The sequence below is a fragment of the Chionomys nivalis genome, chromosome 8, assembly GCF_950005125.1.
Source record: "Chionomys nivalis chromosome 8, mChiNiv1.1, whole genome shotgun sequence".
Lineage (NCBI taxonomy): Eukaryota > Metazoa > Chordata > Mammalia > Rodentia > Cricetidae > Chionomys > Chionomys nivalis.
The window spans coordinates 92,706,482-92,723,889 of NC_080093.1; the positions used below are offsets into that span (position 1 = coordinate 92,706,482).

General features: G+C 42.8%; 1 protein-coding gene across 1 annotated transcript; it reads left to right on the top strand.

Annotated features, from left to right (window-relative positions):
* The first annotated feature begins 2,098 nt into the window (after window positions 1-2,098).
* Window positions 2,099-15,281, top strand: LOC130879829 (tripartite motif-containing protein 30A-like). Its single transcript, XM_057778668.1, has 8 exons — window positions 2,099-2,272; window positions 6,905-7,387; window positions 8,066-8,161; window positions 8,778-9,008; window positions 11,850-11,872; window positions 13,655-13,755; window positions 14,029-14,055; window positions 14,302-15,281. Exons 2-8 carry the CDS (start codon window positions 6,968-6,970, stop codon window positions 14,898-14,900), a joined length of 1,497 nt encoding a protein of 498 aa, XP_057634651.1. The 5' UTR covers window positions 2,099-2,272; window positions 6,905-6,967; the 3' UTR covers window positions 14,901-15,281.
* The last annotated feature ends 2,127 nt before the right edge of the window (window positions 15,282-17,408 follow it).

Here is a 17,408-nt window from a genome sequence, read left to right on the forward strand (position 1 = left end):
AGCGAGCTCCAGCCCAGTCTAGGATGTCCATTCTCAAAAACAAAACCAGAAAGTTGTAAATAATTTTATATAATCATTAATAATTCAGAAGAATCACATTATAATATTGATTGACAGCCACTGTGTCCACAGCAAGAACAACAGTTCAGTCTCTTGTCCTCATCACAATGTGGAGTTTGGGCTAGGGGTTTAGCTCAGGGATGGAACACTGGCCCAGCATTCACAAGGTCCTGGGTTCAATCTCTGAAGTGCAAAGACCAAATTAAAACAACAGCAAAAGCCCATGGGCTCAGCACTGGGGAGGGTGAGGGAGTTAAATAGAATAGAAAGAAGAGGAGGCAACAGGTATGTTAAACATAACTCAGACTACGCTTTTATATCTGCTGTCACTCTGTATGTCATAATTTAGTAGATCTGAAAACATAAGCAACACATGAGATAGGTGTGCAAAAGTGGGGGTGAGACTGACAATAGGGATGGCTTGTTTCCCTGATACAGCATTTCTGTTTTGAGATAATTCTCATATATCTCAGGCTGACCTGGCATCAAAGTCCCCTATTATTGAGAATGGTCTCTAAGCTCCTGAGCTTCCTGCTGCCAGCTCAAAAGCAGTGGAATCCTGTAACATGAAGGGGCCTGCTGGCTGGGGTATCTGTCCCGCCCAGTACCCCACAGACAGTAATCCCCAAAGAAAGTCACACAGAGTCTACATTAGGTTATAAACTGATTGGCCCATTAGCTCAGGCTAATTATTAGCTCTTGTAGCTTATATTAACCCATTGTTCTTTTCTATGCTAGGCACATGGCTCAGTACCTTTCTCAGCCAGGTAGATTACATCTTGCTTCTCGGAGGTCTGGACAGGAATCGGAGCAATGGGCTTCCTCCTTCCCAGAATGCTCCTGTTCTCATCGCACTGCCACTACTACATGTCTGGTTGACCCGCCTATACTTCCTGCCTGGCCAATCAGCGTTTATTTAAAACATGATTGACAGAATACTGACAATTCTCCAGCACCAGAATGCAGTGGTGGTTTGAATAAGAATGTCCTCCATAGGCTCATATCTTTGAATACTCAATTTCCAGTTATTGGGTCTGTTTGGGATAAATTGGAAGGTGTGGCAGTATTGGAGTATATGTGACGTGAATGTGAGCTCTGAGATTTCAATACATTCTGGGCATTTCAGTGTCTCTCTGTCTCTAGCTCAGATTTGTGTCTCAAGTGTGACCTCTCACCTACTGCCCCAGAACCATGCCTCCCTGTTTGCTGCCATGCACCCCACTGTGGTGGCCATGACCTCCAACCCTTTGAAACTGCAAGCCCCAAATCAAGCACTGTCCCTATAAGGTGCCTCCGTCGTGGCATTTGTCACAGAAACAGAAGAGTGACTAACACAGACACATGTACATGTCAGCACACCTGGGTGTGTACAGTGCTCAGGATCCACCCCAGGACTCTACCCTGCTAGGCACCCACTGTGCCAACTCAACCGCATCCCCAACTCTACACATGATCTGCTTCTATTCAGGGGATGCTGAAGCAATAGCAAGTGTCTCTAATAGAAACCCTAATTCAAAGGAGGACCTGCTGAGACATTCTGGGGAGGGATTCCTAGATGGGAAGTAATGAATGTATCAGATCAGCACTGGGAAGAGGCCCTGCTCTGGGCAAGAACAGAATACCTAATCTGCAGGACACCCCTGGGCAGCTGGAGAGCCCCTGCAGCTTGCTAGTTTCACTGCTGTGAGTGTGATAATTGTCTCTACAGGGCTCCGCATGGGGCTCCTCCCATCCTGTCCCTGCTGGGTGGGAATCTTGATTGTGAGCAGCTGCCCTGAACTGCATCTTCCTCCATGACAAAGGCTTTCTTTCCATAGGGGCAGATTTCCAGGGAATCAAGACATTTTTAGTTGATTGTAACATGAGCCTGAACATTAACCTGACAACTTCCTGTAGCACTGTGTCTTAAGTTTGTGGAAGGCAGAGTTGACATAGGGTAACTGACTTCCTCTGATGGTAAAACCCCAGATACCAATGTGCTAGCATCCCATTGGCTGGTAGCTATTAGTTTCTATTTCTCAGTTTCAGCCCTAAAAGTCTTAACTTTCATTTCTCTTCTGGCTCAGCGGACATCAGACTTACGGGCAGAGTCCTCAGGACACTGTGGTCTCTATTCGCTCCTCTCCACAGATCCAGGATCTCTTGGTTGGTGTCTGAAGGTCTGAGAGCAAATCTAGAGGGCAGAATTTGGAAGAAAACACTCTTTGTTCTGGTGAGTTTAATTTGAAACTGATAAGGGCCAGGAAGGAAGAACTGCTGAATCCTTGCTGAGTGCTGGGGTGGGGGACAGAGGGAGGTGTGGCCTTGGCAAAGAAAATTTTCTAATTGCACAGTTTGAATAAAGCCAGAGTGGTGTCTGAATATGGAGCTGAAGGTCTCACTGTGTAATAGTGCATTTACTGGTGGTTCTATGTTATCCATCCCTTTGCTTCTTTCTGGAGCCTTTTGTACATTTACTTGTACTGTTTAAACCTCAAGTCTGTAGAGAATTCCTAATGTTACTTAAAGGTCATTACCCTTGCCTGCCATTACCTTGCTGCATGTTTGCATGCCTAAATGAAATTCAGACTAGTAATTCCTGCTACAAAGAAAGATCATGCAGAAAAATCAAAACTCCAAGGCATCCCTTGGGATCCAAAAGATAATGTCTTTAAAAAGAAGAAGAAAGAGAAGGAGAAGAAGAAGGAGGAGGAGGAGGAAAGAGAAAAACAAGGAAAGATAGAAAGAAAGAAAGAAAGAAAGAAAGAAAGAAAGAAAGAAAGAAAGAAAGAAAGAAAGAAAGAAGCAAAGAAAGAAAGCCCCAAATGGTTTTCTTGATTATCATGGTGCGGTTATGGGTAGGGAGGCACTTTCAAGTTTGTGCTAGGCACAGGATTTGATTCCAAGTAAAGAAATAGAGGAGGTGACAGGGGAAGAAAGAGACAGTGTGTGAGAACACAGGAATCCCACACTTACTGAAGTCACAGCCTTTCATTTCATTTGGGACACGGTACCCTTATATAGCCCAGGCTAACCTCATCTAACAGACATGTGCTACCCCCCTAGACACTGGGGTTACAGGTGAATACTGCAACCCCAGGGCATTTCTGCCTTTCAAGGAACAGCACAAGCTCCTGACTGATTTTAATGCTATAAAGACTGAAAGATGTCTGCTGATAGGAAGATCCTGAGAGCCACGAAAAGACAGGGAACAGGGAATCCCAGCTCCACCCAAGTTAATCTAGATATCAGAGGACATGGGCCAGGTCTCCTGTGTCCAGGTTGACTTGGAGGACTGTCATGAACCCATTACCTTTTATAGAAGGAGTGGCGGGCTGCCTCCTCACCCGGCTCCCAGCCACCTAGCTAGCTTATGCCCCGAAATAACAACACACAAATTGTATTCTCTTAAACACTGCTTGGCCCATTAGCTCTAGCCTATTACTGGCTGACTCTCACATCGTGATTAACCCATTTCTATGAATGTGTGAAGCACCACGAGCAGTTGGCTTACCGGGAAGATTCTAACCTGCATTAAACTAAGAGAGGAAAGCTATGGTGTCTGCCGCACTGCCGTCTAACTCCCAGCATTCTGTTCTCTTTTCCCTGCCACCTATGTTGTGACCTATCAGGCCAAGCAGTTTTCTTTATTAATTAACCAATGAAAGTAACACATGGACAGAAGACCCACCTATATCACTCTTTCCCTTTGCTCTCCCATGCTCTTCATCAGTTGTGGACCTCTCCCGCCTGATCTTAGTCATCGACTCTCTTTACTGCCACATGTTATGAGATATTACAATGCACATATTAGAGTTCTCCAGGTTATAAACTCACCAGCATATAGTGAATAGACATTAAGTTTTTCCAGAAGATGCTACATTGTAAATGAGTCCTGGGACAATTTGTTTACCCAGCCTATTTGGAAAAAGAACCATTTTTTATATGATATCAGTACTTTGAAGATTCATGAAAAAAAATGCTTTTACCTGCAACTTGACAGGCCATGGCTGGTTGACATCCATGGGAGGCCTGCCTTTGATGAACATAATGGGAGAAGGAGCTGATGGGAGGGTGGAAGAGAAGAGCTTGGGAGTAGAACTAGGAGGAGAGGAGGGAGGGGAAACTGTGGTCAGGATGTGAACACAATAAAAAATGAATAAATAATTAAAGTGTTTTACGTGTTTCTGTAGGGGTCAGCCATGGCAAGCAAAGTATGGGCAGGTCACCCAAAGGAAGTTCTTTACTTCCAACCATTATCACCTGCCAGAGTAGAACTCTGACAATCCATAAATTTAATAAGAGGCCCGAGTCTCAATAGTTTCCCTAAAGCAATGCCTCATTGCAGGAGGAACCTCAAGCTGAGATTACCCAACCACTGCCCAAGAAGAGAACACTCAAAGCTGTAGATAGGATCACCTGCCAGCACACATTCACAAAGAAAACCCTAGACCAATGTCATTCAGTCAGAGGTCCTGAATCTCAGAGACCATGTCAACCCCAACTTACTACTATAAAAACTCAATTCTAATTGAGCTTGAGGCGTTCCGTTTATTCCAATTCGTCGGACATGCAGAGAGATTGAGTTTGCAGACTTTTTTGAAATAAATGCTCTTTGCTTTTACATATGGGACTCTTGGTTTTCTTGTTGGCTTTTGTGGGAACTTTGCGGATTTGGCATAACAATACAGAGCTCAAATTCACCAGGAAAAGACTGCAGACTAAACTTAAATTATAATTACATGAATTTATTAATTACTCCTAGTAGGCCAACAACAGCCTAAAGGACAAATCAAAGGCTTGTTACACAGAAGAGGCTGGAGGAGTGGTGTTTTCAGGTGGGCAGCCAATGATCTCATTTGTGTGGAATGTGTAACTGAGTGAGAAACTGCTTGTACTCCCTCAGCTGTGAGGAGCTCTCTCACACAGCAGTAAGTGGGTTCCTGAAGCCAGAGGAAGCAGTTACTTCTCTCATAGCACCTTTACTATTTGGGGGAGGGTAGCAAGGAGTGAGAGTAACCAGGAGCTTCTTTTTAGGATTATAGAATGGACGTGTACACAGAATGAAGTTTTCCCTATCTGTCACATACCCCAACCACAAAACAAACAATCTGTCTGTAGCCATATCGTTTGAACTGAACAAACCTAGTATTCTTTTTTACTTAGTGCCTTTTTTCAAAAAAGATAAATTTTGCTGGAATTGGGGAGCATTTGGAGGATGATACAGAAACCTACTGCAATGGAAACATCATAAATATATTAAGAAATCCTAATGAGGTCCCGTACTAATGGAGAATATGAAGTCCCAACAGGCAATCGCTTGCCATCAAACAAGGATTCCAGTGGTGGGACCTCATTGTATTCAATAGAATTGTTGGCCAAGGGGATCACACGGAAGACCCCAAACAACCGAAACCTTTGAAAGGAGTGTAGTGGATTTGATTTGTATTTTAATAATTAAAGCTTGCCTGAAAATCAGAGAGTAAAACAGCCCCACTGGTCAGCCTTACAGTCAAAGCAACAACGATACACACCTTTAATCACAGTAGCCACACTAGTTTGCCATAGAAACCAGGCAGTAGTTGTGCTTGCCAGTAAACCCAGAATTAAAGAGGATTATAAAACAAGAGGTGATAGCTCAGACTCAGGCTCATCCTGAGATCCCTGAAGGCAGGATCACCATTTAGGACTGAGGTAGAAGTAAGAGCCAGTCACTGGGTGTTTTGCTTTTCTGATCTTCTAACTGAACCTCAATATTTGTATCTGAGTTTTTATTAATCATGCTTTATAAGACAAAGGGTTGCCCTCTAGAAAAGGACAGTGGACTCTCCTTGCCTAGGAGCACACCACACAGAATTCACTGAACATGAAGAATTTGAGCTGGTGCCAACATGGAGCCTTCACCTCTATATCTAGTCTCTCTGGTGAAGGAAGGTCCTCTGCAGGCTACCAAAAGAAATGCAATCACCAACCAAGTCACAAAGCCTTCACCTACAATCTGTCCTGCTTGTGAGATATGCTAGCACAGCTGTGGCACAGAACTGGTGGCAGTAGCCAACCAAGGTTGGATTCGACTTAAGGCCTGCACCAAAGGAATGAACCCATAACAGACATTGTGTGGGCGACCAAGAACCAGAGACTACATAGTCCAGAACCCTAGGGTAAATTCAAAACTCTACTGGCAAAAAAAAAAAAAAAAAGGAAAACCACAAAACAAGTAAACAATGTTTCATTTTGCTTTGAATCGTGTATTTGTAGGTCTCCCTGCGTGTATACACATTTGAAAGGATGGTTGGGGTGTTCACAGCTGCTGGATTCCTGAATTTATAGGAAGCTATGTGCTACATTATGTGAGTGCCAGGAACTGATCTAGGATCTTCTACAGAGTAATAAACACTCTTAAACAATAAGAAAAATCGTTCCCTATGTGCATCAGGAGATGGACTGTGTACACTCCACGTCAGCACCAGGCTCTCTGGAAAGAGACTGGTAAGGAGAGGATCAGAGTCTCACACTGACTGGTGCTGATGAAGGAGGAAGATGAAGGACAGCAGGGGAGACATGAGTAGTTTGATGCGTGTAACACTGAAGATGTGATTTTGTCCTGGGAAAGAAAACGAAAGGTAGAAGGTTGGACCCACGAGGCCATTGGAAGGAAGCACGATCTTCCTGATCTTCAGTAAAAGGAAATAACAATCCTATTTCTGACCTTTGTGACATCATGTTCCTTGTGCCACGTCACTGAACTTCTCTCCAAATCTCTTTCTTTTGTTCTTTTCCCTTATCATCGAGGGCATTCATGGATCTCCACACGGTTCAGTGCTGAGTTTCCCTTTCTCACTTGTCCTCCTTCTCATCATCCCAGTCACACAGGTACCTGAGCAGAAGTGTCAGGAGTACAAACAGCAGACTCAGCATCACATCAACAATGGCCTCATCAGTCCTGGGGATGGTCAAGGAGGAGGTGACCTGTCCTATCTGTCTGGAGCTTCTGAAAGAACCTGTGAGTGCAGATTGTGACCACATCTTCTGCCGAGCCTGCATCACTCTGAATTATGAGTCCAGCAAAGGCAAAGAAGGGGAGGGCATCTGCCCTGTGTGCCGAGTTAGTTACCTGTTTGGAAATCTGAGGCCTATTCGACATGTAGCCAACATAGTGGAGAAGCTCAAGGAGTTCAAGTCCAGCCCAGAGGAGGAGCAGAAGGTGAATGTCTGTGCAAAGCATGGAGAGAAACTCCAACTCTTCTGTGAGAAGGACATGGTGGCCATCTGCTGGCTTTGTGAGAGATCTCAGGAGCACCTTGGTCACCAAGCAGCTCTCATTGAAGAGGTGGCCAATAAGTACAAGGTAGGAAGTGGGAGGGTGTGGGACACAGAGCAGGACACAGTAACAGATGGGACGTATCCACTTCATGTAGATTTTTTTTTTAATGTTCATGTCAGGTTCATTCATACAATCTAAAATTGAGTCTAGTAACTATCAACAGTGGGACTAGTAAATGCATGGCATACGGCAGTGAGGAGAGTGTCTGTGTGGCCTGTGTAGTGTCACATGACTCAATTCCAGAACTCTGACTGCTGATGAATTTGAGGGTATAGAGGTCTACAGAGGAATTCCAGGAAAGCCAGGGCTACATAATAAGATTCAGGTTGAAAAATAAATTACAGTGCCAGTTGTGGGACTTGGGATGGATATATGTTTGTAGGAAAGACCAGGAGAGCTAACAAAATTTTCCCAGTTTTCTAATGCCAGAATCAAAGTGACAGGTGTATACTTGGTGGGTTGGTTGACTAAGAGAGATTTCTGTGTCTGTCTATATAGGGCTGAGTGTCTGTAAATGCAAGAATGGATTGAGCGGGAGACTGAAGATTTACCTAATTTTTGTGCATAAATCATGGCACAAGATATTAAAAAGAGAACAGTCTTAGACTTCTTATCTTTCAAGAAGGATTTCTTGTCCTTTTGCTAGGAGCAGCTGTCCTACTATGCACACAGCTTGACTCTGCTACAATTCCTCTCCCACAGCGGATGCTCCAGGCTGCCCTGGAGATGCAGATGGATAATGAGGAAAGATGTGACCAGTGGGAAGATGACCTTCAAAAGGAGAGAACTTTCTGGAAGGCAAGTGGAGACCCTACCTCCTAAGAGAGTTAGCCTAATGCCTGGGAGAAACAGGGGCAAGAAACTCCCTGGCTCTTCATTCCCTGGAGGCTGATGGGGACAAGAGGCCTTGATTAGTCCTCTCTGCCTGTTCCCTTGGAGCTGGGGCTGCACAAAGAGTGCATCACAGCTGAGCCTGGCTGTGTGAGGAGCTGACACCATGGTTAGGGCCTGGTAAGAATGGCACTGAGTCCTGGGACTTGCTCCTGTGGTGCTTTCTGGAACGGTGACTGTTGGGAAGAAGCTTCAGAATACTCACAGTTCTATTCTTGGGGTTAGCTTCTATCAGGGGTTCAGAGGGAGAATCAGGGGTATTGCAGGCAGGAACAGAGTTTGGACAGCTCTGTGAAAACTGAGTCACACCCAGGTACCCAATTTGACTCAGGTGGTCTTGGCAAAGGTGACCTAAGATCTTTGTTTTGGAATGTCATGAACAGACACAGAAAGAAGACAGATGCCTTCCTAAGACTGCCTTCCCTTCCCAAGCTCAGTTCCTCTGAAAACTCCCCATCATGGATTTCTGTCTTCCAGCCCCATTAAGCAATCTACATTTGTTTCCCTTTTCTTATACCTGAAGAACCAAATACAGAGTGAGGCAAAAACCATTCAGAAGGAGTTTAAAGGACTGCGGGAATGCCTGGACTCCAAGGAGAAGAATGAGCTGCAGAAGCTGAAGCAAGAGTGGGAAGACATTCAGGACATCTTGGACGATTCACAAAATGATCTGGTGAAGCAGAGGGATTCAGTGAGAGACCTCATCTCAGATCTGGAGCATCAGTTGGAGTACTCAACCATAGAGATGCTGCAGGTAAGACTGCATGCAGAAAGAGCCAACATCTGAGAGTCAGGGCACCTGGAAGCCATTTCCCTCCCTCTGTGCTGCTGTGATCTCCCTGGTGAGGACAGTAGGGCTCTCTGGACCCTACCTGAACTCTTTTCCTGAACCAGTTTTGGAGGCTGGGGAATCACTGCAAGCATGGATGGCAAGAGGAAGTTGCATGATTTAGTTTATCAAGTACAGTACAGTAGCAGAACCATCTAGAGAAGATCTGTTGCATCATGGGTAGTTACTCCCCTGCTGTAATGTGACCATGCGTGAAGCATATCCGACAGTCATTAGTCACTTTATCTGAATTTGATATTACTGGAAATGGTTTCTCTCCTTGGATGTTTGGAGAGTTTCTCCCCACTGCCCTGATTCAATGGTCTGGTCAGTGGGAGGGGAGTTGCTATACAAGATGTCAGAGATTTTCCTTCCTCCGTCTTTTAGTTTCTGAGATGAAAGGTACCTTCTTTATCCTAACAGGTATAAAGTTTATATTGTATTTTATCTCTATCACACTTTTAAACCATTTAAACCAAAGGCATTTTCTGGTGATGAATATCTCTGTAAGAATTTGTTTCTTTTGTCTCAATTGTCTAATCTTGGTAGTTGTAGGAAAATTTCATGCTCCTTTAATTTCTTGGTTTGCATCATGTTGATTTAATTATTATCGAGTACATTCTTATATCACCTATATTAGATGGAATTATACATATTTGGCTAAACTAAGCTAGTTCACATAGGTAGTAACTACAGCCACCATATTCTACAAGCCTGAAATTGTATCTCTTGATCAAAGAATCAGCCTACCATTCCCTGCCTCCAGCCCCTGATGATCCAAATCCTAAACCTTACTCTTGTGAGATCAGTTTTCGGACATGACAATTATTTAAATACGATAACTTCGGGTTTTCTTTTTTATTTTACCCAAATGGTTTAGTATAACATAAATGCTCCGAGTGCAGACAGCCAAGTTACCACAAATTATAATACTTGCTTTGAATGTCTAATATTTTAACCTCCATGTTTATCATAACATATTGTTTCCATTCCTCTGGTTGTAGATCTCCAGTGGACTCTATTTTATCTGCTATGATAATGACTCAATGAACGTGAGCATATAGATGTCTCAGTGAGGACAAGTTTAAAAATCAGTTTTCACATATAACTATAATTCTAGTTCTCTCAGAATTCTTTTTACTATGGATCCACATTTGTTGGTTTACATTATATAAAATACCTGGCCAAGCATCTACTGCCTGTGATCCCAGGACTTGAGAGCTTCTCATACACAGAAACAAAAACATGACAAGAACATAACTTTGGAAATAAGATATAGCTTCCCAAACTGCAGGCAGGTGTCCTTGCTCACTCCTTTAATCCCAGCAGTTAGAACGCAGAAGCAAATGAAGGTAGATGGGTTCTAGGCCATCCTGGTCTACATAGTGAGTTCCAGGCCAGCAGGGTTCCATAGTGAAAAACAAACGTGGTCAAGGTGGACAGAGGAAGAGACTACAGAATGTACAGCTGTAAATGGAAAATACATAGTCCACTGTTAATCTAAAGGCCCAGGGATCATTGCAGAAGGGGGGCAGAAAACATGCAAGAGCGCGAGGTGGTGGAGGATACAAGAGAAACAGCGTCTTCTGGACACAGCTTAGCCGCAGCACATATGACCTGGGATTGGCTGTGACACCAGACCCAAGACCTGTGGAAGCCTAAAATACACCCAAGGAGCTCCTCGTAATAGTTATCTGTAAGGGGAAAGATCACATTTCTCAAAGAATTTAACTTTAGTTAAATCTACCAATATCCGGTGGAATCTGAACATGTGAGAACACTTGCGTAGTGTTAGGTCTCATCTGGGGAAGAAGGACTCACAGAGCTGCATACTAAATATAGCAAAGTGGACCTGGTGGGTCGGGCCTTGATATCTGTCCCATATAAAAGAGCCAAGTTAATATTGGAAGGCAAAAAAGGGTTATTTATTAATGTAGCCACATTTGGAAGATGGACAAAAAGATTTTAAAAAAAAAACCAACTGTCCATTTTCATTTCTACATGAGTAGCACTTTTCAAAGCATGCTCCTGCCCATCATTCTCCCATCATTATCTGGTACAGACTCAGACCTTATGTGGTCTGGCAAGTAACAAAAACAGCGTGAAATCTTTTAGGAGGTCAGTTCTCCATCTGGCTAGCGGTGCTTTCCTTCTCCCAGTGTTAGATTTCTGGAGAAATTCCACTTTTAGAGGGGGTCATTGTTTCAAAGGTTTGTCAAATTGAGAGGCACACAAGTCTCTTTAGATTGACTTCTTTTCTTGCCAGGAAAACTTCAGAGAAAGAAGAAAAAGGAAAAGAGAGATATGGTTAGCTGGACCTAAGTATCAAACAATCTAAGCTTCTGGCCCTTGTGGCTTCTTCATTATTAACATATTGAATTGTGTCTAAATGAATGAAATAATTTGAATATAACTTTCTAAGACATGGTAGTAGCAAGGATGGTGATAGGTAGCTGACATGGAACTTGGAAAAGAGACATGTGTTTATATGTTTAGTTGTATGCACAGCAAAACCTATGTGTTATCAAACTATCGTTGGTCATCTTTGGTCTCCAAATTCTTATAGTATGAGACAGAAAATATTGTACCTGTATACATATAAAACAATTAATGAACCTAGCATCGTATTTATTTCATTCCTTGGAGAACTTTTGGTGACAGATTTGATTCTCTTTGACTTTGTCTTTGCACACAGTGTGAGTGAGACCAGGATTTGCAAGAACACGCAGAACATGTTAGTGACTGTGTTTTCTCCTTTCTCTCTAGGGTGTGAATCATGTCCTAACAAGGTATGTTTGGGCTGACATGAAGGAATAGCCCTGTTGTGTGATGAGAATGATTTAGTATCTGACTAGAATAAATCTATCTTGGGCTTGAGGGAATTTAGACAAAGTGTTATTCTGAAGTTGCAGTAAGAAGGAGGAGGATGTAGGGAAACACAGGCTCTGGCTCTTTTGTAACTACTGGGAACTGATTTGATTCTCCTTTAGGGGTCTGGGAAAGGGGAGTTACAGAGTTAGTCTCAGCAGTGGAAAGAGGCAAATGGAGCCACAGGAACTTTCAGACTCCTTGTGGTTCCATCATTCTGTCCGCGCTCTGTGCTTGTCTCTGGCTCTGTCTACAGCTCACAGGTACTTGATTCACAGACTCATCCTAGATAGGGTATGTCGTCCTTTTCTGCAGCGTTCACAGAATTGTATGCTGGTAAAATTCCTGTGGATCTGTGTGTTTCGCGTGAGGATAGGAAAGTGAGTACAACTGCTCCCTGTAACCACACACTTCAGAAGACTGGAAAGCTGTGCCCTTTTGTGTAAAGAGTCACACCCTGGCTGTCAGCAGTAGACTCATGTTCTTGTGTCCAAAGTCCTGATCTCCAAAATACCACCAAGAGACAAAATTGATGGAAAAGAAAAAGGGGAGGGGATATGGTGGCCAGGCAAAATAAAGAGTGCTTGGAGAATTCAAAACCAGTACTGCATAGATACATACCAAAGCCCTCCAAAATGACATAGTTACACACTTGGGGTTGGTTCAAGCCATAAAAAGTTGCAGTATTGATTATCAGCATGAGGACATCTGGTTTTGTTTGTCCTTTTCTGATTGTCTTTGCCCTGTGGGGTCAGGTGTTACTGGGCTCTGATTGGGTTCTCCCTATGGCTGGGACTGAGGCCAGACTCTAAGGTCAGGCTACAACTAAGGACAGGTAAGGGGCAGGCAGATAAATCTTACTGACTGACAGGGACTGCCTCATGCTGAGGTCTGGATATTCAGTGCCAGCATTAGTTTGATATTTCAGTCTTCTTTTCAAACCTGTCATCTCTTAAAAAGGAACCTGAAGATTCAGAAGATGGCCAAGAGTGTCCAGATTGACGAAAGTGTTTGAAGTACTGGCTTTCTCCAGTGTGTTCTCCACACTCCATGACTCTATTACCCAGGAGCAGATTCTGTACCCTGACTTTAGTTTGTCCAGGAAAACACAAATTTACTTATTTATTTATCTATCTATTTATTTATTTATTTATTTGTATCCCTCAGTCTGTTTGGTTGTTGGTCTGTTTTGTTGTTGTTGCTGTTGTTTTTCTGACAGGGTTTCTCTGTGTAGCCTTAATGGACATGGATCTCACTCTATAGTCCAAGCTAGCCTTGATGTCAGAGATCTACCTGCCTCTGCATCCCGAGTTAAGGGATTAAAGGCTTCTAACTCCATGCCCAGCACACATAAGTTTTTTTAGTCACCTAAGTTTGATTTGTTTTGAAATTCACTAATTCATCATGTCTTAAAAATCTAGAATGAAGGATACAAGTTCAGGGAGCAAGTATTTGGTTGTGCAAGTGAGGAGCTCTGCCCCAGAGTAGTAAGGCTTTCCCAACATCTCATAGCAAGTAAGCAGGAGGGGTCACGATTGTGTCTCTCACGTCTGCAGAGTTAGTATCTACCCTCTATCCCCCTTCTCAGAATTCTCAGGAGAGCTCCAGGACCTCTATGGTCAGAATGATAGGGAGTGATAGGGAGTCCATGGTGGTCAGAGGTCACACTGCCTGAGATGTCGATGTCAATCTTTTGTCTATAGGAGTCAGAATTTAAAACTAAAACAGCCTAAAATGGTCCCAAGTAAACAGAGAAAGACCTTCCGAGCTCCGGATCTGAAGGGCATGCTGCAAGTGTTTCAAGGTGAGAGCAGCTACATTCTGTGGTTACCTGGGGGATGCTAGGGGTGGCTGGGGCTGCACTCTCTGGTTAGAGACTGATGTCTCTGATCACAGGTAGAGAAACTGAGAACAGCAGATAGTGTATCCCAGTAATGTATTCATATATAATGGACATCATCATTCATCCTGTCCTATATCACTGTTTCCAGATCTTCCCCCACTCTGCAGAGCACATTGACTTTAATGTTCTGATTCCCTTGCTTGCATTTAATGCTGTGCATTTTCATCATTTCAGGGCACCGGGAAGCCCAGTGCCACTGGGGTAAGGAGAAATCGCACCATCAGCCTCTCTCATCTTGGTATCATTCAGAGTTTATTTCTCTACTAATACTTACCTTTTATATTACTGCTCCCAATATGCACAGCAATCTGCCTCTCTTTGACTTTAAAAATGACTCTACCAAATTCCCTCTCACTTTCTTCTCGGGCCTCTGTTACTTATATCACAAATAAGACAGTATCTTGTTTCTCATGTGACTCTTAATTTATATGTCTCATTTTTCTGCAGTTCAAGTGACCCTGCGTCAACTAAACAAGAAAAACATAGTCATTCACGTGGACAAAAGACAAATACGACATAGAAGTTGCTATAGAAGAAATTTTCAAATTTCTGAGTCCTATGATTTAGGTGTCCTGGGGTTTCCTGCTATCCACTCAGGGAAACATTACTGGGAAGTAGACGTGTCTAGATGTGATGCCTGGCTCCTGGGAATAACTGATGGAAGATGTGCAGAACCCAAGGTTCCTTCAATGAATCAACAGGGCGTCAAAGCCAAATATAATTCTGATGTTAACCAACATGTAAATTATCAGCCCAAATGTGGCTACTGGGTTATAGGGATGACGGAAAGGTCTGTATATAATGCCTTTGAAGAGTGTTCTGTCACCCACAATGCCAGTGTCTTGCTCCTCTCTCTGTCTCCTCCTCCCACTCGTGTTGGAGTTTTCCTGGACTGTGAAGCTTGCACTCTCTCATTTTATGATGTTTCCAACCATGGAGCTCTCATCTATAGATTCTATGAACCGAACTTTCCTACTGTGGTGTTTCCATATTTTAATCCTATGGGATGTTCAGAGCCATTGACACTCTGTGGGCCACCCTCCTAAACCCTCCCTATATTTGCACAATATCCCCTTATCTGATGTATCTCATAAGCCTAAGCTCTGTGGGATCATTTTAACTTTTTTTTCTGTCTTTGCTTGCAGGGAACCATCAAACTGCCTTGGCCTAGCTGCCTTGAGAGGCATGAGTCATAGGTTTTTCATGTTAGAGTCCGTGGCTCCTGGGGTACACTGGGCCTTCAAGTACCCAAGAGATGAATGCACTCACTCAGGCATGAAACATTCAGGCTATATTGCATTCTCTGTTTGTTCCTGCAAATAGTCAAGGAAGCATGGAAATTTGACAGGGCAATAGGTATTAGACATTAATCTTGGGTAGCCTGTATAACCTGTTATCTTCATTGCTTTCTGACAAGCAAATTGCATTGATCCTGGCAATTGCCACTATTATCTGTTTCTGATAAAGGTATAACAGTCTGATTGCTCTCAATAAAATTGTCACAGCCTTTATCTTGTTGTGGTCTTTTAACCAGAGACTGTTTCCTTTCGCTGAGGTCATATTATGTGACGTTGCCCTAGTAAGTGAGCACTGGCACTCCCATTTGGTCTTTCTATTTTAATAACCTTCTCTTCGCAAAACAAATCAGTATGGATTCTTTTTCTTGATCCAATTGCATGTTGTTTACAAGGCAATAATAATTCATCATTTCACAAGTTCTCAAAGACAATGTCTGTTCTTCACAAGGTGAGGTAAGACCTCTGCTAACCCGTGCTTCCTGTTTTGTGGTGCCACAAATGGAAGCCAGGGTCTTTTGCATGCTGAGGAGGTGCTCTGTTCCTGAGCCACATGTCTCATCTGTGCCAAGTCTCCACAACCCCAGTCCTCTGTCACTGACAGAAGATGACAGAAAGTACTGATATGGGATGTACTTCTGTATATGTCTTGCTTTTATTGCTAATTAATAGAGACGATTTGGCTTATGGCAGGGTAGAATATAGCCAGAATAGACCATATATATATATATATATATATATATATATATATATATATATACATATATACAGAGAGAGAGAGAGAGAGAGAGAAGGTGAAGTCAGAGAGATGCCATGGAGCTGCCAAAGGAAAGACATGCCCTGAGCGTTACCCGGTAAGCCACAGCCCCATAGTGATACACAGATTAATAGAAATGGATTAATTTAAAATGTAAGAGTTACTAATGTGAAGTCTGAGCTAATAGACCAAGCAATGTTGTAATTACTATAGCTTCTGTGTGATTATTCTGGTCGGGGCAGCCAGGAACAAACAAGCAGCTTCCAACTACAAAGTTCCTCTCCAGCTCTTCTATTAATTTTGAAAATTACATGTAAGTGTCTCTTTAGCCTAGGAATGAGCCCTTAGTTGTAGGTCAGTTTAACCACATTGCTGTGCTTTATCAAAACTTAAGAAGGAAATATCTCTAATAGTAAGCAATAATGCTGTGGGACAATGGTTTTACCTTGTAAAGATTTGTTTCTTGTACTTGCTTAATAAATACTGATCGCCCCGTAGCCAGGCAGGAAGTAGTGGTGGGGCAATGAGAATGCTGGGAAGGGGGAAGTGCAGTCTGCAGTTGTGACCCAGCCTCAGAGGAAGCAAAATGTGACTGCCTCACAAAAAAAGGTTCCAAGCCACATGGCTAACTCAGATAAGAATTATGGGCTAATGTAAGTTATAAGAATTAGTTAAGAAGAAGCGTGAGTTAATGAGCCAATCAGTTTATAACTTATGTAGACATCTGTGTTTTTCTTTGGGACTTAATGGCTGCAGGACCAAGTGGGACAAAAAAATTTAGTCAAGACACTAAGACTGTGTTCAGAGTACCTGGTTTCTAATCCTGCCACTCCACATAGAAGTGTAACCCTGAATAGCAACCTCAAAAGCCTATGCTTTATGGGATTTTTGTTTTTGTTTGTTTTTAGTTATTTGTTGTTTTTTAAATGTTTTCTATAAAGAGTATACACATACTATATGTCAGTGTGAGAAAATAAATCTGGATATGTTAGAAGGCTCTGAGGGTTAAAGCATCATCCTCCAGCCCAGTGACCTGAGGTCCATCACTTAACCCACATGGTAGAAGGAGGCAGCCAACTCTGACCTAGAGATTATCCTCTGTGTTGACACGTATGCAGTACACAGAGGCCTAGACACAAATCTAAAATGAGTTATGTAACTGTTTTAAAAGGAAGTTCAATGCATACAAAGCATCCAGTGAACACTCCATAGATGGTTCTTCTGATAATTACGGAGTTTATGTTCTGATTCCATGCAAAAGTCAGGAGAAGGGACACATGAAGATTTCTCATTCCTGATGTTAAATTTACTCTAATATGCTGCAGAGATCTATGATTATAATTTGGTTTTCACGTTTATTTTTGACAGGATAATTGTAGTGGTGCTACATTTGTTTCTTAGCAAATATGTAAATCCTATGATTTCCATTTTACAGTGAATGATGGAGATGCCAGTGATGCCGTAAACTTCCCTTGTGCTGTTGTGAAATGTGAACAATAGAA

Excerpts from the sequence above, each read along its gene's own strand:
- LOC130879829 (XM_057778668.1), top strand. The coding sequence starts at position 6,968 with ATGGCCTCATCAGTCCTGGGGATGGTCAAGGAGGAGGTGACCTGTCCT. Across the intron at positions 8,162-8,777 it reads AGGAGAGAACTTTCTGGAAG|AACCAAATACAGAGTGAGGC; the intron begins GCAAGTGGAGAC and ends TTATACCTGAAG. Across the intron at positions 9,009-11,849 it reads CAACCATAGAGATGCTGCAG|GGTGTGAATCATGTCCTAAC; the intron begins GTAAGACTGCAT and ends CTTTCTCTCTAG.